Source organism: Mustela lutreola, chromosome 1 (assembly GCF_030435805.1).
Source record: "Mustela lutreola isolate mMusLut2 chromosome 1, mMusLut2.pri, whole genome shotgun sequence".
NCBI classification, from domain to species: Eukaryota; Metazoa; Chordata; class Mammalia; order Carnivora; family Mustelidae; genus Mustela; species Mustela lutreola.
Genome location: NC_081290.1, coordinates 109,063,687 through 109,085,915, shown reverse-complemented (window position 1 = coordinate 109,085,915; position 22,229 = coordinate 109,063,687). Strand labels below are relative to the sequence as shown.

The 22,229-nt window shown below is 38.8% G+C and overlaps 1 protein-coding gene across 2 annotated transcripts; it reads right to left on the bottom strand.

The window, feature by feature from the left end:
* Positions 1 to 203: 203 nt before the first annotated feature.
* LOC131830078 (alcohol dehydrogenase class-3) lies at positions 204 to 22,027 on the bottom strand. 2 transcript variants are annotated; one of them, XM_059172489.1, is made up of 9 exons: positions 21,898 to 22,027; positions 18,394 to 18,495; positions 16,431 to 16,572; positions 15,818 to 15,905; positions 11,996 to 12,215; positions 11,584 to 11,844; positions 10,542 to 10,677; positions 7,923 to 8,061; positions 204 to 231 (listed from the first exon to the last, which is right to left on the bottom strand). In XM_059172489.1, exons 1-9 carry the CDS (start codon positions 21,907 to 21,909, stop codon positions 219 to 221), a joined length of 1,113 nt encoding a protein of 370 aa, XP_059028472.1. In that variant the 5' UTR covers positions 21,910 to 22,027; the 3' UTR covers positions 204 to 218. The 2 variants fall into 2 exon arrangements, with proteins under 2 accessions (XP_059028472.1, XP_059028469.1); XM_059172486.1 differs by lacking the exon at positions 204 to 231 and adding an exon at positions 7,448 to 7,786.
* Positions 22,028 to 22,229: the final 202 nt, after the last annotated feature.

Here is a 22,229-nt window from a genome sequence, read left to right as displayed (position 1 = left end):
TTTATGAAATTGACACTTAAGCCAGTTAGCTTGTAGAATTATGTATTTGTTTCTCATGAGTAGGTTCAGGATAAATATTTTGGCAGAAGAGTCAGCTGATGATATGCAGCATGTCTTTTTCTTGGTATCGCATCAGGAGACACAATGTTATTGTCACATTGCCATTATAAGTTCCGTCATTTGCCTTGTCCGTCTTTCCATTTTAAGGATATCTTTTCTTAAGCAAATAATCTGGGAGGAGATATTTGGAGGTCATTTTGGTATCCTGTTCACTCCATGGTTTTAACATTCATTGATAATCTTTGCTGGGGTACATTATTTTATTATACTGGGGACTGTAAGTTGAGATTTTCTAAGTTTAGCATTCCATCTACATTATTAGCTGTCACTCTTTTACAAGGAAGCATTTTTTTTTTTTACCCTCCTACGCACTGTTTTTGAGTATCCATATGAGCTCGTCAATTCATAAAAATTCTGTAAACATCAGTTCTTATAAATCAGTTGCTGTAATTGGGCCAAATTTGGCCAGCAGAAGCAACTTTCAGCTTATTCATGTGTCATTTTGACCTGTGCCTACTGGTCGTTGCATACTTTCTTGCTTTTTAACATAGCAAGGTGTATGTTTATCATACAGTTTTCCTTTCCCTCAGTGGGACAGGCTGTTTCTCCAAGGAACCCTGCTTCCTTTTCATCGGAACTGCTATTTGGAATTCCAGTCACTTTCAGGGAACTGAACAAGGAAATGCATTTAAAAAAAATAAATAAATCATGAGTTCATTCTGATACTTTTTTTTTTAATCTTTTATTTTTTTTTAAGATTTTATTTATTTATCAGAGAGAGAGAGGGAGAAAGAGCGAGCACAGGCAGACAGAATGGCAGGCAAAGGCAGAGGGAGAAGCAGGCTCCCCACTGAGCAAGGAGCCCGATGTGGGACTCAATCCCAGGACGCTGGGATCATGACCTGAGCTGAAGGCAGCTGCTTAACCAACTGAGCCACCCAGGCATCCCCATTCTGATACTTTTAAATCTACCACTAATCTTCCTCACCTTTCCCTGTTTCATATTTGTATCTGCTTTATCCCATGGTGGGAACTTTGGTTCTCAATAACATTAATATTTGCTTATTTGCTTGAGTCTAGAAGACATGTAAAATTTAGAATTACTCTATCAAAACCACTACCAACAATGAACCTAAGTACAAAATTTGTATTATTTTGTGATTTTTACTAACTTGGAACATGACTCACTGTGAGAGTACAGAGTATTGGTTTAAAAATTACATGAAGCAATTTTTTTCCTACTATATTCAAAATTTCCTAAACTGAGCTACTTTTTAAAAAAAATGTTTTTAATTAACCTATAATGTATTATTTGTTTCAGGGGTAGAGGTATGTGAATCATCAGTCTTACACAATTCATAGCACTCGCTATAGCACATATTCTCCCCAATGTCCATGACCCAGCCACCCCATCCCTTCCATGCCCCTACCCTGCAGCAACCCTGTTTGTTTTCTGAGATTAAGAGTCTCTTACAGTTTTCCTCCCTTGTTTTCCTTGGAGGAAAACATTAGTTTCCTCCCTTCATTCATTTTAAACAATGAATACAGTGAATGTTGGGGGTAAAACATATAGTAGGAGGAGTTGGGGGGGAATATTTTAGTGGTTTGGGAGTTAGAAATACTGGAACTGCTTGAGGTAGTGTGATACGATTCTGTCTACATTTGGTGTTTGACTTCTACCAAACTCTAGCTATAAGAGGAGCAAATTATACCTCTTTGTAATGTGGATATATGGCCCATTTTGCAGCAGAGAAGAAAATCTGGACATTGATGCCTTAGGAACAAATTGTTTCACAATGTAGGCTACATTATGCTAATATCCTAAAGGTTTTTAATGTGTTGTTGCATTTTAAAAATGAATGTGCAAGGAAAGGTTAGCTTAGCACAGGCTCTGGGGAGAAATTAGCTGGCTCTCCCATGTTTGAACTCTGAGCAGCAAGCAGCCTTTGGTGGCATCCTTCCCCCCTTCCTCTTCTTCCTTTTGGTGTTAAGTATGACAAAGAAGAATGGTGGTGTGTATTTGGTTATTTTGAGAAAAAGGAAGCAGGAATAAGGTGGCCTTGGCTCCCTGTTACCATTTGCTTTTGGGGAACTGTGGATGAGCAAAAATAGAACTGTCAGTCTATGGCGATTCTGTGGTTATATTAAAAAATGTATCAAGGGACGTCTGGGTGGCTCAGTTGGTTGGACGACTGCCTTCGGCTCAGGTCATGATCCTGGAGTCCCGGGATTGAGTCCCGCATCGGACTCCCAGCTCCATGGGGAGTCTGCTTCTCTCTCTGACCTTCTCCTCGTTCATGCTCTCTCTCACTGTCTCTCTCTCAGGTAAATAAATAAAATCTTTAAAAAAAAAAAAATGTATCAACCCTGGTATATCTTATTCAGATGTGCCAAAAAGTCAAGTCAGTAGAACACTTGAGGGAGGGCTTACTGGAAAATTACCAGTAATATGTTTGTTATAGCTTGAAGTATTTCATTAACTTTTTAAAAAATGGATGTTTAATCTTTTTACCATTGTAAAGTTTTCCGGAGAGTAATGGCTTACATCTCCTGAGTGCTTGGCCCTTTTACTGTTACCCTAAGAACAAACAGGCTAACACTTTCCAAAACCTGTAGATACATCTGTACTTTGGTGTCACGAGAAGAGCACAAGACCAACGGTCAGGACCCCAGGGCTCTGATTTCTCTAATTTTTTACTTGGTTGCCTGACTAGGACAAATCATCGTGCTTCTCTGTGGAGACCTCCAATTTGTGGAATGGTAATCATAACTTAGGAACTGTTTTATTCTATGGATAATATGGCTATAAATTTCACATTATTTCAATACCTGGGTCAGGGGTCAACAGAAAACGGTAGATTTTTTTTTTTTTTAATCAAGATTCTATTTATTTTTGAGAGAGAGAGGGGAGCTAGTGGGGGGAAAGACAGAAGGAGCCTGATGTGGGGCTTTACCCCAGGGACCAAGACCTGAGCTGAAGGCAGATGCTTAACTGAGTCATCCAGGTGTCCCTCAGGGTAGAAAAAAACTTTATTAGTAAATCTGAGCCCTGAGTGATTCAGAGGAAACAAAATAGCTGAGGATAAGAACATTTAGTATGAAGATGTGTAATTTAGAGAAAGAGCAGTAGATATTTTAGAGCCCATTTTCACTGTTTATGTTGCTTCATATAGCCTGGTTTTGGTAGTCAAGGACATTTGAGTCCATTCTGAACTGGCGGTGGTTCTTTGGTACATTAGCACTCCTTTCTTGAAAAGAACATGTGCAAAATTTATCTCATAAGGAATTCTGGTATGATGTCCACCTTGATAAAAACCAGTCTGCTTAAAAGTCATCCCACCTGCTTTGTCTCAGAAAGAAAAGTTCTACCAAAGCAATTTGTATAATGGAGGACTTTGTTTGTCCCTGTTCGCTTCGTAATTACTTTTTTTTTTTTTTTTTAAGATTTTATTTATTTACTTGAGAGAGAGAAGGTGAGAGAGCATGAACGAGGAGAAGGTCAGAGAGAGAAGCAGACTCCCCATGGAGCTGGGAGTCCGATGCGGGACTCGATCCCGGGACTCCAGGATCATGACCTGAGCCGAAGGCAGTTGTCCAACCAACTGAGCCACCCAGGCGTCCCAGTAATTACTTCTTTAAAGACACAATTCCCTTAGTTCCATGCATTTATTATCAAAATATCTCTTTAAATATAATTTATAAAATGTTTTCCAAATGTGTTTGTAGTATACTTTTTCTAAATCTGATCTTGTGTATTAACTGAAATAAATTTGGCTGAATCCAGAGTTGGTCTTTTTCCCGGGTCACAAAGTGACTCTAGGCCCAAAGGGACTGTCAGTTACTTTAGGACTTTGATCATCAGTGTAACTGGCAGATTGGTAGCCAAGCAGAAAATGTTCTGAAGAATTCTGTGCATGGAAAATATGTTCCCTCTGTTTCCAAATCAACAAACGTTTTCAGAATTACCAGCTATGTATACTTTTGCATTCAAATGGGATAAATGGAAATAGCATTATGTTTATTTTTTGGAGCATTGTTTGTTTTAATTTGTACACACATTAACTGGTTCCCTGTGACTTGTTCTGGATATAATGAAGTTTTTTCCTGCCTCCATCCCCTAAAACCTCATCATTCTATATGTTCCTACTTTATAGGTTAGTTTTCTGCATGTAATAAAGAACTTATTCTAAGTCAGACATGTCTGTCTTTAGACATCTTACTCTAGTGAACATTAGTAGGGTTAAATAAAAAGAATAGCACAGCATGCTGAAAATGGATATGCAAATAAGATTTGAAAAATATTAGCTAGGTATGGTAAAAATTTTCAGTGAAAAAGATGCTTAGTTATTTTTATTTTAATTTTATTTTTTTGAGAGAAAGAGTGAGTGTGAGTGGGTGGGGAGGGCAGAGGAAGGGAGTCTCAGGCAGACTCCCTGCTGAATGTAGAGCCTGATGCGGGGGCCAATCCCAGGAGCCACGAGATCACAACCGAAACCAAGAGTTGGATGTTTAATTGACTGAGCGACCCAGGAACCCGTAAAATTAGTTGTTAATACTGTAAAATTTTAGGTACTTAAATTAAAAATACATTTTGCTAGCTTCCATGAAATATATAATGGGTTAGCCATTTGTGTTAAAATTATATATCTGTCCAAGAAAGCAGTTTAAGATACTTAAAAAAAAAAATTCTCAACAATACTTCTAAAGTGGTAGACTCCTAATTTTGGGCAACCAGGGTAGATTTGCTGACATGCACACAGTGAATAGATTTTAGCCATGTTTTATCTCTACCTTCTTCTAAAGCCTATAACTTCCTAGATGCCACCTAAAAGGATATATTAAAAGGATCCTGAAAAAGCTTTCTAGTCCCATGATCCAAGAATCTTTATAATAAGGATCTTATAAACTTGATTGTTTCTACTAGTTCCTTGAATAGACAATTGTGCTCTCAGCCAGGAAATGCTCCTACTTCTTAAACTGAATTAGCTGGCTCGGGAGTATGTACTTAACTGTGACAGAAATAAAAAGTAAACTCTCTAATTGGCCAGCTACAAGAAATGGAGTTAATTATTTTATATTTAAAAATGGCTTTACTTTCTCACACTGGGGAACATAAAAATGCCATCTCATTTGTGTATACCTCATGTATTAGAAAAGCAATGGGGAAGAAAACTTTTTAAAGAATTATTAGCTCTCCATTATTACCCTACATGTCCATTTTCTTAGTGCAATTGCTCAAGGTAATAATATACTTGGTTTCTGGAAGTCTAGGCTATATCAAACCTGATTAAAAGCCTATTTCTGAAGCTTTGGTAGAAGCTAGTTTTAATTTCTTCTTTTGGTTTTCTCAGGGCAATAGTTTGGGACTATTGGGCCCCTAGTGTACTCTAGCCCTCTAGCTAAACTGAAAAGCTAGGTTGCACTGCCTACAAATGCACTAAAGATCCAAAAAGGAGAGGGCCTGACCATAATTGCCACTTTTCTACTTTTCAGTCAACTAGATGGTGCTCAGAAACACAACTTTTTTATAGGAGCAATTAAGCCACATTGATCGAAAGTATTAAAACAATAAAAAAAGCACATGGGTTCAATCCAACCAGAAGAGATTAATGTGCATGGCATATCCAATGTGTTGATACAAAGACAGTCTGCAATATGCTTTGTGTAGTCTGAAAGGATATATATCAATGCTCTTATATGTACTGAAACTTCTGGGAAGATAATATAAACTTAACAGCAGCCAACTACGTGTATTGTGGGAGGGGAGTGTTGCTCTTCTTATATAGTTTTCTCTATTTGAATTTTCTAACTCTTGGATACGTTGCTTTTATGTTTTATTTTTTTCTATGTCAATAGATTACCTGGATGGGAAGATTATGAATCATTTTTGCTTCTTTATATTGCTTAGGATAAAAAAACATAAATGTTACCTAAGAGCACCACAAAAAGACTGATATATTTGACTCTATTAAAAATAAATATAAGATATATTAAAGTAAGATATAAGATGGATGAAGGGTTGGCATCTATAGTAACTCCTAAAAATTACTCGGAAAAAGATAACTAATTCAACAGAAAAATGAGCAAAGTATGTGAATGAATACTTCACAAAAAAGAAAATACAAATGTATAATAGTACTTTAGTAACTGAGGGGAAAGCCAGCTAAAGCAACAAAATATCATGTCATGTTCATCTCACGTGCTAAAGTTTTCAGCCATTTTGAGGAACAATCTGGCAATTTCTAGTCAAGTTAAGATGCGCTAATCCAAGGATATATAGCTGACTCTTGAACAACACAGGGGTTAGGGCTGCTGACCCTCCACGCATTTGAAAATCCACATATTACTTCTTACTCCCCTAAAACTTGACTAACAGCTTACTTTCAACTGGAAGCCTTAAGAAACAGCTGATTAACATATTTCTTATATAAGTCTTTTAAGTGGTATTCTTATAACAAAATAAACTAGAGAAAAATATTAAAGAGAAAATACATTAGCAGTACCATAATGTAAAAAATCCATGTGTAAGTTATCTGTGCAGTTCAAACCCATGTTGTTCAAGGGTCAGCTATATGGCCTAAGTAACTAACACAATCAGCAGGATGTACAGTGGTTGTCACCAGTGTTAGCAAAACAGAAACAGCTCTGGAAGTTGCTTTATGCCATCATTTAGACAGCAAGTAGATTATGTTATTTCATATAACTGAATACTATAGCACAGTATTAAAAACAGCATGACATGATTCATCACACAATAATGAGTAAAAAATGAAAGCTGCAGAATGAGACAGTATTAGGTTTTCCATACCAAAGACTAGAAGGTTAATGCATATGTATAAAGTATAACAACATGCATGAAGAGTGAAAAACACCAAATTCTGGGTGGTGAAGAAAGGACGTGGGCAGGTATTTCACACGAAACCTCTGGAGAGGAAAGGCAATATGATCTAGAATTGGAAAAATGTGAAATTCAGTATATATTTTTAATATGCTTGAAAGTTCATAGAGCTACCACCAACACACACATACCTTCTGCCCAGAAGGTAGTTTAATGAAGTTTAGTGCCCACTGTGGGCCAAATGCCATACTAGGAAATTGGGAGAGTAAGTCTGAACAAGGCATGGTATCTGTTCTCAAGAATGTACTCTCACAGAGGCTGACCTGGGTTCTGATTAACTTTGCCCCTGATGGTGAGGGAAATCTGTTCTTTAGTAAATGGGCCAGAGACTTAAAAGTTAAGCAAAAATTACTGAGGACAGAAGAAGGCAAGGTTCAGATACTCACCACTACCCTGTTTCCTCTAGCTTTCCTTTAAAGAATGAAGATAATGGGGACAGGAACCATGAGAATGAATTCAGCATAAAAGAGAGATGAAAACATCTACACATATGCAGAACTTATTTTTATTATGTTGGGATATTCCTTAATGAGCTGGCAATTATTCATGTGAAGGAGAGTTGAGAAATCAGATTTATGACTCTATTAGTCTTGTCCTTGATTAGAGATTTGTGAATTATACAAAAAATACTGCCTAAAGTAGGTTGCTCTAGAATTAACAGTAGAGAAGGCCTAGAAGGTCTAGAATGTCTAAGAGGCTGTGAACTTGGAAGATCTTCTCCCTGTTTGTCTGGCTGTTCCAGCTGGACCGCAAGACTTAGGTACAAGGATGAACTGCTGAATTTAAAGCTTTCTCTGTTGAATTTAAAGCTTTACAACAGTTCGAATGCTGTAAGAGAAGGAAACAATAAATAGGTTTTAAATGCTATCTTTGAAGACCACTAAAACTACTTTTTTTAACCCTCCCTCCATAAACCCTAAATCATTACTACATTTTATAATATATACCCAAAAAGGAAGCTTACCTCTTTCCTGCATGCATCAGTTCAAAGGCTTCATTAATTTGGTTAAAAGACAGATTATGAGTCACAAATTCATCAACTTTTATCTTTTTGGACATATATTCAGACACCAACTTTGGGACACTTTCCACACTCTTCCATCCTAAAAGAAATCACACATCTATTAATTCTCCCAACAAATCTTTAGAGTATGCTTATTACTTAGTGGGTGACAGACATTTAAGAGAATAAATTTTATTATGAATTAAAAGGGAATGAAGACCTTCAAAATCAGCAGAGAGGAAGAAGAATTTAATGTTTGTCTTTAGTTAAGAAAATAGTAAATGCCTTCTGAGTATTTTCCTTTTTCTGTATTAAGATTTACTAAAATCTCATTAAGTTTTTAGCAAATTGAGACAAAATTTTAAACTGCCTTGGACAGAACTCTGGATATTTCACAACAAATTTACTTAGGTCCACAAAAGAACGAGTTCTATAATCCTGAAATTCAAGGAAGAATAAAACTGATGTGATACATGACTTTATTCCTTTGGTTTTAAATTTAGCAATGAAATTAGGGATAGCATCTCACCCTAGAAAACTGTAAAACAAAACAAAAGTGGGAAATTTTTAGCTATTTAAGATTTTAAACAAAATCAGGGGCTTCAGTCTTTCACTTTTACTGAAAGATGCAATAAAACGACAAAGAAGCCTCTTCACCTTTTAAACTAGGGACACTTTGTAACTTGTTTCAAACCACTTTTGAGCCTTTTCCAAATCTCCCTCTTTATATCTTCTACCAATTACTCTTCTCCTAAGAATTATGGGGCTTTTTCTTTGTCCTTTAAGAACAAAAAAGTGTGTGTGTGTGTATAATATTGACTGATTGTAGGCTCCATGCCCAACATGGGGCTTGAACTCCTAACCCCAAGATCAAGAGTCACATGTTCTTCCCACTGAGCCAGCCAGGCACCCCCTTCTTTCACCTTTAAAATCTCCTGGTAATGGAGACAAGTACAACCACCACTCTTCTCTAGACCAAAACTTCTATTTTCATCTGTGGGTCATATTTTAACAACACCATTGGGCCCCAGTGCTCCAGTTTATTTCCCAATCAGCATGTGCCAGGAGGATGAGGCTTCAGTTAGGGTTAGGATCAAACCCCAGGCTCAGTCTCCCAGGCTCAGAATGTCCTTTCAAATGCAGATAAGACCCTGGGAGGATGTGTGACCTTAAAAGTCTATTCTAAGATACTCAAGTGAGGCATATATCTAGTTGGAAAGGCAAGTTTAGTCAGTTTTATATATTTTTCTTAATAGAAATCCCTTATTTAAGACTTTATTATTTTTTTTTGAGAGACAGCAAGACAGAGAAAGAGAGGGAGCTCACCTGAGTCAGGAGAAGGGCAGAGGGAGAAAGATAATCTGCAAGCAGAACTGAGCTAAACCCAATGTGGGGCTTGATCTCACAACCCTGAGATCATGACCTGAGCTGAAACCAAGAGTCAGATGCTTAGCCGACTGCACCACCCAGGCGCCCCTTGACATCTTTTTATGATGAATTCTATAGTACAAAGACAGAAAACTTTGGCCAAACTCCTCATACTTTCCCGATCTTTTCCTCTGGGCTACAAACAAGTGGACATAATATGGACAATGGGGATCTTAAGAGACACTCTGTTAATACAGATTAAAAACTCATGCTATGTGATTTTTCACTCCTAAAAGAATGGTAAGAATATGTGTGTGTGTGTGTATTAAAAACCTATAAAAACTTTAGATTTCATTCATTCATAATTGTTGGGATATAAAAGCATGATTTGTGCTTCTTAGCTGATCAACCATGAAAAAGATGGAAATGATTTTTCAGCATTCTACCAGTAGTTAGGCAACTGCAACCAACCATGTACTTTTTAGGATCACAAAAGGGAAAAATGATCAGTCTGGCAACTTTTCAATTCTATTATAAAGTTTGGTCTTAAATAGTATTTTCAGGGGCGCCTGGGTGGCTCAGTCGTTGAGCGTTTGCCCTCATCTCAGGTCAAGATCCCAGGGTCCTGGGACCGAGCCCTACATTGGGCTCCCTGCTCGGCAGGAAGCCTGCTTCTCCCTCTCCCACTCCCCCTGCTTGTGTTCCTGCTCTCGCTGTCTCTCTCTGTCAAATAAATAAATTTTTAAAAAACCCCAGTATTTTATTGCAGTATTGTATTGGTTACTGTTGAAGTCAGTACTATGTAGACAGAAGTATGATCACATCCAGCGACAGCTGCACTTGGGAAAGAGGAGTAGAAATGCCAACAATTAAGTCCAGAGTGTAACAGTGTGGCTGACACTGTTGTTTGTGTATCCTGGAACCAACTCCTCACTCCTGCCTGACCCCCAACTATTTCCTCATCAACAGGATACTGACTGTGTGTGCGGAATGTGATCTAGTGCTTCACAGGAAGGTGAGCATCTCCCCAGCCCTGGGGTGAGTATTGAATGAACGTGAAACCCTCCCATTACAGCAACTATGCAACAACTTGTGATGAGAAGGTAGTCTATGAAAATTCTTGTTAAAACAAAACAAATAAAAATCAGCTTGGGATTAAAATTATGCCAATGGAGATAACAACAGAGAAAACATGCTCATCCACTGAATTACCTCCAAAAGCAGTGCCTTTCCACGTGCGGCCTGTTACCAGCTGAAATGGGCGAGTGGAGATTTCTTCACCAGATGCAGCTACTCCAACTACGACGCTGACACCCCAGCCTTTGTGGCAGGCCTCCAGTGCTGCTCTCTGCAGGCAGAGATAGGACCAAATCACAGAGGTCAGTGCATCTGGCTGAGAATATCAGCAAAATAGCTTTGGTGGGAGAGAGTGGTACCTCAGAGCTTTTTAAGAAAATCACAACAAAATGATCATACTGAATATTTAGTAAATGTAATTTCATTCAACAGTATTTTTAAAAAAATTATTAACCTGGCTAAATATTAACACAAAATGAAAGAATTTAAAGCTTTTATTTGCTGTCTAGTTTTTTTTTTTTTTTTTAAAGATTTGATTTATTTGACAGAGTGAGCAAGAGAGTGAGCAAGCAAGCACATACAAACAGGGGGAGCGGCAGGCAGAGGGAGGAGCAGGCTTTCCGCTGAGCAGGGAGCCTGACATTGGGCTCGTTCCCAGGACTGTGGGATCACAACCTGAGCCACCCAGATGCTCAACAGACTGAGCCACCCAGGCGCCCCCTGCTGTCTAGTTTTAAAAATAAATCCTAGTTCAAAATTCTACAGACTTTAATAAAGGAAGCCGGTGGAGAATCGTGATACTCCTGCTGAGTATCAACTCTGTGTGAAGGAGGTGTCATTACTGTCTGTATTTTACACAAGAGGAAACTGAGCTTTAGAGAAGCTGTTGCTTGAGGTTAGTGAAGTGGATGTACAGCTAACCCTTGAACAACACACAGGGATTGGGGCACCCCTGCCTTGTGCAGTTGAAAATGCACACATAACTCCCCCAAAATTTAACTAATAGCCTACTGTTGACTGGAAGCCTTACTTATAATAATAATTCAGAATATTCATAAAATATAAAATAATAATTTGTAATAGTATAAACAGTCAATCAGCCAATATTTTGGGTATTTTATGCTCTATTCTTATAATAAAGCTAGAGAAAAAAAGGAATAAAGTGAAACATACCTACCATGACTTTTACATTACCAATGCACTCAAAGGAATAGTCCACACCCCCATCAGTCATTTCAATGAGCACTTCCTGGATGGGTTTACTGAAGTCCTGGGGGTTAATGCATTCAGAAGCTCCAAATTCCTTGGCCCTTGCAAATTTATCTTTATTGATGTCCACACCAATGATTCGGGATGCACCAGCCACCTTACAGCCCATGATGGCCGCCAATCCAACTCCTCCTAGGCCAAAGACGGCACAAGTAGAGCCAGGCTCCACCTAATAGTAAAGACAGTCTATTAGGTACTCATTGTGCAAGTGTCAAGGAAATCACTAGGTTTCTTACATACCAGGCCAAGTTCACTATTTTAGCAAAGCTCTGTTTTATCAAATTAGAAAGCAGAAGCTAAAATCCAGGTCAATGTCTTACCTTGGCAGTGTTCACAGCAGCACCATAACCAGTTGAAATGCCACAACCCAGAAGGCAGACTTTATCCAAAGGTGCTAAAGGATCAATTTTAGCAACAGAGATATCAGCCACAACTGTATATTCAGAAAACGTGCTGGTTCCCATGTAATGTAAAATTGTCTTTCCTTTGCAAGTAAATCTGCTAGTACCATCTGGCATTAATCCTTTCCCCTGAGTAACTCTAAAGAAAATAAAAAAGGAAAAAAGCAGGGTAAAATCAGGTTTCCCAAAATGCACAGGAAAATCGATTTTAAATATGACAGAAATGTGTGCTATGATCCAAAGTCTAATTAAAAAAAAAAAAAAATTTTCAGAGAGAAAGAGAAGACAGCACAAACGTGCCAGAGAAAGCACGTGCACACATAAGCAAAAGGGGCAGAGAGAAAGGGAGAACTCAAGCAGACTCTGTGCTTAGCACAGGAGCATGATGTGGGGCTCACTGGACGACCCTGAAATCATTACCTGAGCTGAAAACAAAAATCAGACACTTAACCAACTGTGTCACCCAGGTGATCCCTAAAGTCTAATTTCTATTGTATTTGTTAATAATTTAGAACCTTTCAGCAATGCCTTATTAAGGAAACTTAAGAAAGACATTTGCCAACATTCAATATCCTTCTGGATCTTACTGTTGGTATTGAAATAAATTTAACAGATACAACTTACGACAGATGAAATAATTTTAAAATTCTGTCATAAAACTGTGAGCAAATATAACTTCTGAAAGCACAGAGCCAAAGCCAGAATCTATACAAGGAGAGATTATAAGCAATTATGCAGATCAGGTGATGAAAATAGATAGCCACACTGGCTAATTTAGATCTTTCAGGAGGCTTGTTTTTTCAAAACGGTCCTCAAGGATTCAAGTTATCTTTTCTTTATTTTTATTTTTTTTGCCTTTGTAGTTGGCAACACTAATGAAGGATTAAAAAAAAAAAAAAAAACCTCACAAAGGCCACCAGTATGATAAATGGTGTCAAAAGTTATTTTTGACATTCTAAATAGATAGGTAATGTAATGTCCTGCTTAGGAGTGCAGGCCCTAAAGTCAAACACAGTTGGGTTCAAATCCTGTGTGATCGTGGGCCAGTTAATTAACCTTTGTGCCTTAGTTTGCTCATTAGAAAATGGAGAAACAATTGTATTTTCCTTACAGATTGTTATAAAAATCAAATGAGCATTCATAAAGCATTAGTATTGTGCTTGGCATAGGGACAATACTAATAAATATTTAATAAATTAATTTAATAAATTATTTAATAAATATTTGTTGTTTTTAGTAAAAACAATGTACTATAATTTGATGTACATTCTTAAGCTAATCTTTTGGAATACACAGAATAAACAAATACATAGATGAAGAGAAAATGGATTGCCTCTAAACATAAGAGCAAATATATTCCCTTGGAGAGAAAAGTAAGACCAGAAACAAAAAACTATGTGACAAAGCTCCACCACAAATAACTTCTATCTTTAAGAGAACAACTTAAGTTTGTTTAGCCTTCCTTAATGTAAGAAATCACTTCTGTTCCAGAGGAGTTTCTTTAACAAAAGGGGACATGGGATACATTTTATGCTTTGAAAGGATTTGTCCCTCTAAAAGGTTACAGACAGCCACAAAAAGTCCATTATCATTATTATATTTGATAGGTCCCAAGCTTTTAGACAGTGTTTGAAATTATCTTTCAAAACAAGATTTGTTTTGGTTCTAGCTTTGCCAAAACTAATTGGACTTTTGTTATAAAGTAAATGGAATCTCGTTTCCCAAAATATAAGCTAATTTTAACAATGGCACTAGAAAACAAATATGACACATGGATTTTCCATATATGACTCAATCTTCTAGGTCACGGACACAATTCCAATGTGTGTGTGGGGGTGTGTTTCCTCACACACAACACTGAACAATTCTTGGACACAGCAGGGTCCAAGAATTCAACTCAATTCTGAAACCAGCTACCTGGAGAGCCATCAGGTTCCATAGATTAAGGACTCAGTCCTGTAAGACTGTCCCTACCCTCTGCTTCAAAAGCCAGTTGCAAGCTCCAGGTTGTTACAAGGGCCCCCCCCCCTTTTTTTTTAAAGATTTTATTTGAGAGAGAAGAGAGTATGTGCAGGTGCATGCGTGCACATGACTTGGGGGAGGAGCAGAGGGAGAGGCAGAGAATCTCAGATTTGGTGCCAAGTGCAGATCCTGACACGGGACTCGACCCCACAACCCTGAGATCACGACCTGAGCTAAAACCAAGTGTAGGAGGCTCAACTGACTGAGCCACCCAGGTGCCCCATGGAACCTATGCTTCTGACCCATAGGCTACAGATTGGAGGTTCCAAAGACTTCCTCCTTAGGTTCTTTTAATTCTCCAGAGCAGCTCACAGAACTCATGGAAACACTTCTGTTATTAAAGGATATGATAAAGAATACGAATCAACAGCCAGATGAAGAGATGCATAGGACGTATGGGAAAAAACTGAGGAGTTCCCACATGCTTTCCAGGTATGTCACTCTCCCCAGTCTCCATGTGTTCACTAGCCCCAAAGCTCTCTGAACCATCCTTTTGGGGTTTATGGAAGCTTAATTATAGTTATGGTTGACACTGGCCATTGGCTGATTCAACCTCAGTAGCCCCTTTTCCTCTACCAAAGGCCAGGCCGTTCGTAGATTTCCTAACGGTTTTCCAAAGGTCATTTTTAATAATACGATAAAGACACCTTCATAGCCTACATCATAGGAAATTCCAAGGGTTTTAGTAGCTATGAGCCAGAAACCATGGCAGAATACCAAATACGTATGAGAATATAAATTTGGTCATCTAAATGAAATCACGGTATTACACTTAGCAATTCCAATCTTAGGAAAATACCCAAGAGAAAGTAGTGCATACATTCACTAAAAGATATGCACAAGAATGTTTACAGCGGCATGAGCCACGACAGCCCCAAATACTGAAGGAGCAACTTAAATGTCCATCAACAGGAGAATGGCTAGAGATAAATGAATGAAATATGGCAGCGCAAACTGGATACATCTCACTGACATTCTGAATGAAAGAAACCAGAAAAAGAGCACACTGTATGAGATTCTATTTATATGAAGTCCTGTAGCAAATGAAATGAGAATAGTGGTTCCCTTTGAGGGAGGCAGGTACTGACGTGGAAGGGATACGAATGACTCCACAGGGTGCTGCAAGGGTTCTCGATCTTGATCTAGGTGGATATAGGTGTGTATATACATAACAATTCATGGAGCTGTACACTTAAGATTTATAGACTAAGTATTTTATTATATATGTTCTACCTCAAGAAGAAGAAAAAAAAAAGGTGAATACATGGAGATCTTAAATTGCCTCAAAATAGAGTTAAGTGCTGCTACCTTACTACAATAAAATAACCACCTTTTTCTGTGTAGTAAGGGGTTATGTTATCTCCCGTAGTCTTCCTAGTAACCTATGAGTTTTATTACTTGGATCTCATGGACAATAAAATGGCTCTTTAAATGGTTTCATTTAATTTCATAAGCATGTCCCTCCTTAATGTATATTCTGGCAAATTTAGCCTAGTGTTATGGAAGGAAAATGGGTTCAGAAAATTCTGTTTTATCTAACAGTTATTATATTGGGTAAACCGCTTAATTTCTGAGTCTTAATTTTCTCATCCATGAAAATGGGGATATGAGCGATAAGGCTGCCATAAGGCTGAAATGAAATAATGCAGGTAGAGTATTCTGTATACAGTGCCACACAATTACTTATTATTTTAAGAAAAAAATCACAAAGATACTAACCTTATCTTCTGGCAAAGGTTTGTTTTAGGGTTTAGACAAAATTTGCATTCTCCACACTGTGGGATGTAAAGTGGGATGACAGTATCACCTGGGAAACAAATGCAAAGACACTCTCCTGAATAGGGAACCTCTGTTTCTAAATGGATACCTCAGCCCCTGTAAATTCCCACTCCTGTCAACTCGTATGGCTTTCCAAATTAACAACTTTCACTTAGAACATAACCTACGTAACATCACTCAGACACCACTGACTATACAAGAAGTACAAGTTTTCAAAATTTTGATTGAAATGGAGCTCTTAAAATTTTAACTGGAAAACAAGGTCATGGGCTTTGAAATACCGATTCACTGCTGAACCTTCAAAAATTCTTGCGTAATTGGTCAAAACTGGCTTTGGGGAAAAATAGTTTCAGAAGAACAGTAGTCTGCAAAATCCAAAAGAAAAAACACTCCAGTGTTTGAACTTCCCAGATAAGGAATAAAATCGTGCTTGACAAATGACTCAGGTGATAATCTGTTCTTGAAGAAACAATGCATAGCTTATTGGAAATATAATTTCCTTGCAGAAATTAGTTGAAATTATGAAATCAAGTGGTTCAAATATCCTCCTTACCTGCCTTCACCTTAGTAACTCCTTCACCAACACTTTCCACAATTCCGGCACCTTCATGTCCTAGGATCACTGGAAAACTCCCTTCAGGATCAGCCCCACTCAGGGTATAGGCATCGGTGTGGCAAACTGCAGTGGCAATAATCTAACAGGATATTAAAGAGGATTTATATGTGTTTGCATGCAATTCAGAGTGAGATACAGGTCAAAGGCAAGGCATTTTTAATACCGTATTTCACTGATTCTAAGACACATTTCTTTGATATTTTAACCTCTTTAAAAATCAGCATGTGCTTATAATCTATGGCCTCTTAACAATTAGAACTGACAGCATTTTTTAGTGATCCATAAAAGTAATGGTGTGTTTATACGCAAAGGAAACGGTTTTTCTGACTCCTTTCCAGCGCAGGCTAGCAAGAGCAGGTAAACATGGTGACTTTATGGGCCCTGTGCCTCCAGATATGGACAGGAACATGACCTGTGTACAAAGCAGGTGGAGCCCACTTCACTGCTGGGATCCTCCTGACTGCTGACAATTGTGATTTCTAAGGAGATATGTCCTACTTCTGAAATATGACAGGCTACTTATTCTGAGCCCAAATTCAGAGCTTTTAGTAAAACTGACTCCCTTCTTAGCAACCACACACAATTTCTACTTAAATAATCCTTCATTCCTATCTCTCTGGTTTTTAAAAAGTAGCTTATCTTTCTAAGCACTAAAAGCACAAGAAAGAAATCTGGGAGGAGTGCCTAGGTGCTTCAGCTGGTAGAGCATTTGCCTTTGACTCAGGTCATGATCCCAGGGTCTTGGGATCGAATCCTGAGCCACACTCCATCCAGCCCCATATTGGGCTCCCTGCTCAGCGGGGAGTCTGCTTCTTTCTCTCTCTCTGCCACTCCTTCTGCTTGTGCACACACACACTCTCTCTCAAATAAATAAAATCTTAAAAAAAAAAAAGCGTGGAATGTTTGTGTTTATACTTCTTTGTTTCTCACCTATATACCTGCTATTTGTTAGTAGCTTCCTATTGCTCTACAGCTCATCTTAGTACATCCCAGGACACATTTTCTTTTTCAGTAGCAAAATCACAATCAGGTTAATTTCTGAACTTAAGGGAAAACGTCTAAGCCCTGTAAGATTTCAGATTCCTGGGTCCGAGATGAATAGGATCTTGAAAAGTTACTTGGCCCTAGGCTCCTCCACTTGGTATTTGATCCCTGGGAGCATGAGCGTTTGGAGGTGAGATGGGGAAGGTATACTCTAATTCAGAGCAAAAAAAAAGCAAAAAAAGCTTACTTTTCTAGAATGTTAGTTTTACTCAGTGGTCACTACTTTAAAGTATTAATTTTGCATCAAAACAACACAGTAGAATGCTAAAAATATCCAGGTGACTGCCGTGTGCAACAGCCTTTTCTCCACGGGGATCTTCCTTTCTCTGCCACAGTAGAGGCTGAGTAGGACTAGACTGATCCCCTGAACCCTGGCCTTGCCTGCAAGGGTCAGTACATTTTAAAGCTCTCTAAGCAAGCGGATTTCACTTGGCTGTTGCTCCAGTTAAATCAGGAGCCTCTTTCCAAATATTATTTAAAACCTTTTCTAACAACTGAAGACCATTTCTACTTCTGTTTCCAAAGGTCTTCATACATTTTAAGTCATGGGATCAGGAGAAAAGGGAGCATCTTACAAATTCATCTTAAACACAGGCTACAGAAGGTAAGCAGCAATAATCCATTGATCCGTGGGGAAGGTTGCTGAGTTCAGCTCAACATCAAAGCAAAAAAGACAGAGAGGAGTGTTGCAAAAGCGAACTGGGTAAAATAAGAGGAAGATGTTGTGATTCTAAGGTTGGATGACTTTCGATACCTTCTCCTTGACACTGGCCTTTGGGATTTATCCTCAGAGGATTCACCTACCCAGAGACCTAATTTTAAGTCTTCTCTTCCAGGGCCTTAGATGTATCATTACCTTAATTCGAACTTCATGAGCCTTTGGGGGTGCCACCTCTACATCCTCTATGGAGAGAGGCTTTCCTGCCTCCCAGGCAACAGCAGCCTTGCACTTGATAACCTGAAATGGGGAAAAATAGAGAGCACATTGTTTATCCTCCTGCACTAATAATGAACTACTTATTAGTTAATTTAGGTCCTGAGGAATGCTAATCTTAGGAAGTATATCACACACAAAAACTCTACACCCCGAAGTCATAGGGAGAACTATTTTGCATGTTGTTAGATTTCATATAAATAATGTTCATGGAAAAAATTTAATTGAGAAGACCACATGGTCAGATACAAAAGCCTCTTTTGGTAAAGAAGTTTTGTTAACCAAATACTTAATGGCCTTCTACAATGCATAAGCAGGAGCACATCAAGAATACAGATTCCAGGGGCGCCTGGGTGGCTCAGTGAGTTAAGTGTTTGCCTTGGGCACAGGTCAAGATCTCAGGGTCCTGGGACTGAGGTCCATGTCCAGCCCCTGGCTCAGCAGGGAATCTGCTTGCCCTTTTCCTTTCGCCCCTCACCCCCACTTGTGCTCTCTCCCTCACTCTGCTCTCTAATAAATAAATAAAATCTTAAAAAAAAAAAAAGAATACACATTCCAAGACAATCTGATTTAGCAGGTCTGGCATAGGATCCAAGGAATCTGAATGCTTAACATATACCCTAGAGGATTCCTCTATGGCTGGTTTAAGCTGACACTGGTTTAGTGCAAAACTGCAAAGTGGGAAGAAGCATAAGGAGTAACAGAAGGCAGGAACTTGAAAATACTACATCTACTCCTTTTAGCTGTTCTATACAAATACAGTAGCCACTTGCCATGTGTGTTACTGAGGAGCTGGAAAATGGCCAGTCTGAACTGATACAAACTGTAAGTGTAAAAGTTACCCAGATTATGAAGACTTAGTACAAATAAAGTAGAAGTATTTTAATATTAAAAAAAAATTAATTATATATCATGATAGTAACTTGAATACAGTAGTTCTTCCTTATCTGTGGAATATACATTCTGAGACTCTCAGTGGATATCTGAAATTATTATGTTTTTCCTATACAAATATACCTGTGATAAAGTTTAATTTATTAATTAGGCACAGTAAGGGATTAACAATGATAATAAAGTAGAACAATTCTAATAAGTTATATGAATATGGTCTCTCAAAATATTTTATTGTACTGTTATGTATTCACCCTTCTTGTGATGATATGAGACAATAAAATGCCTACATGAGGTGACACAGAGTGATGTAGGCACTGTGATGCAGTGTTAGGCTAGTAGTGACCTTCTGACAATAGGTCAGAAAGAAGATCACCTGCTTCTGGACTGTAGGTGACTTTGGGTAACTGAAATAATGGATAAGGTAGGGCAGGGGGTGGTGTGGATTACTGTATAATGGATTAAATTTTTATCCAATTTTAATGTGGCAACTAGAAAAATAAAAATTACATATGGGACTTGTATTATATTTCTATAGCACAGCATTGCCTTAGAAATTCTAGTCAGTACACTCCTCCTTTACCAGAGAATCAAGTGTAATGAGGAGAGTTTAAACATTTTTTTTTTAATTGAGGTATGGTTAACATTGAATATTATATTAGTTTCAGGTGTACAACATAGTGATTTGATGTTTATATACATAAGGAAATGATCACCACAGTAGGTCTAGCTATCATCTGTCACCATACAAAGTTATTGCAATATTTTCTTGACTTTATTCTTAACGGTGTACTTCACATTTCCATGACTTCTTTATTTTATAAGTGGAAGTTTGAACTTCTTAATCTTCCTCACCTATTTTACCACCTCTCCAACCCCGCAGGAAAGTTTTGATTAGTTCACATAATGCTTATGAAATCTGTTGACAGAATAAAGGTTGCAAACTGCTAGGTTTACAGGAGACAGACTGGAAAGTCAACAATTCCAACAAGTGTAAGTTAAAGGGAGAGGCATAAAGTGCTACAGAATGCACAAGGCGGAGAAAGAGTTAACTTTGGTTGGTGGGTTTGAAAAATCTTCACTTTTAACTAGGATACCAAAGGATGAGAAAGAGTTACAAATAGTGATAAAACACCTACAATTACAAAAAGCTATTGTGAGAAGTAACTGAAAATGAAGTCCCTAAAACAGTCCTTGGCATTGTGTAGCTTTGTAATAATAAATCAATACTTATTAGTAGCAGTAGAACAAAGCCTGGAGGAAAAGGAGAGTTGAACTATATGGAGAGATGAATGGCTTGGGTAAACTGGTGAGGCTGGAAATTACTGCTTTTAAAATTTAAGTGTAGATATTAAATCTGATGGTCAAAAAATTCAGACATTGTTTTAGAATCTGTTTCCAACTGAATGGATCATTAAAGCTCAGAACAAAGTCCTAAAGGTCAAATTTGGAATAGCCATGGATCCTAGAGAATTTAAGCAACATGATAATCTATACCTATAACCTAACACCTATAATCTAAGTTTTTATGCCCCTTTCCATCTCAGGAATGTTTGAAAGATTAACCTTTTCCTTTCAATGACAATTCTAAGCAGAAAAGGCTCCACCCCAAATCCACAGACAATTGCCCTACTTCAACAATTGAACTATCACAGGATTATAATTTCTCACCTTCTTCGAATCAAGGCACTTGGTAATAAGGATAAACAACTTGCCAATTTGTTAAGTCTAAAAGATTGTCTACAGTTTACCGTTTCTTCTCAACTTCAACATTTAAGGTCCTAAATCTTTCTAGAAAATTTCTAAAGTTTGCAAAACATTTAAACACCAAATCACTTTTAATTATTCATGGTATTCGTATATTTCTGCCTTTCTTTATCGTCTAATCCCTATTTCAGGAACCTAGAATAGTTCTTGCACAGGAACAGACTTGGACCGGAATCTTGTCTACCTTAAAGTGACCACTAAGCACGCCAAACCTTTAAGCCTCAATTTTTGGTCTGTAAAATGGAGACAATACCCCGCAGAAGTGTCACGGGAGGATTAAGAGGATATAAACTTCTGGTGCCTTAAATGCTCAAAAATGTTACTACCGAAAGGTCTCTAGCAGTCTTCCCCAAATACAGTCTTTTATGTTCAATTATGAATTACGATCATGAAACACAACTATTGTAAGGGTTAGACGCACGGGTTCTGCTACCAGCCAACTATGACCCCAGGCAAGTTAGTTATTTTAGCATTTGCAAAGCACAAGTGCTCCTAAATCACTTCTAGCAGGAAACCGACCACCCCCGCCCCCGCTCTCCTCTGCCCTAGAAGCAGCAACATCTTTTCAAGTAAGGAATCAAACAAAGATTCTTTCCCTTCCTTCCCGCAGAACCGCTCGCCCCAGGCACCGTTTCCGATCCGGCAGCTCGTGCCTGTCTACGGGCCGAGACCCGCGCTCCCCTCACAGTCAGCGGCCCGGTTCCACCTTACGCTTTCCCTCTAGCCCTTCCTTCCTTGGAGTCGGTCGCGCGACACGGGATGGCCTACCTGACTCGCCATGGCCTTGGGCTCAGTCGGCTAGGGGCGGACATCCGGGGTGGGACCCACAGTACCGGGCACGTGGGGGGGGGCGTGCGCCTGGCGCTGGGGGCGCGGCGTGGGCGGGCCGTGCTCCTGGCGTGGTCCCGCCTCCGCCTGCACCGGGGGCGGAGCGTGAATGCGGGACTTGCTAGGCCTTCTTTGGTCGCGAGGGGCGGGCCTTGAGCTGGGCGGGGCCTGGGCTGGGCGGGGCCTGCGCTGGACGCGGCAGATGGTCTAGGACGCGCCCACGTGATTTCAGCTCTGAAGTTGGAGGGGTTGCGCGAGGCAGTTAGGCTGCC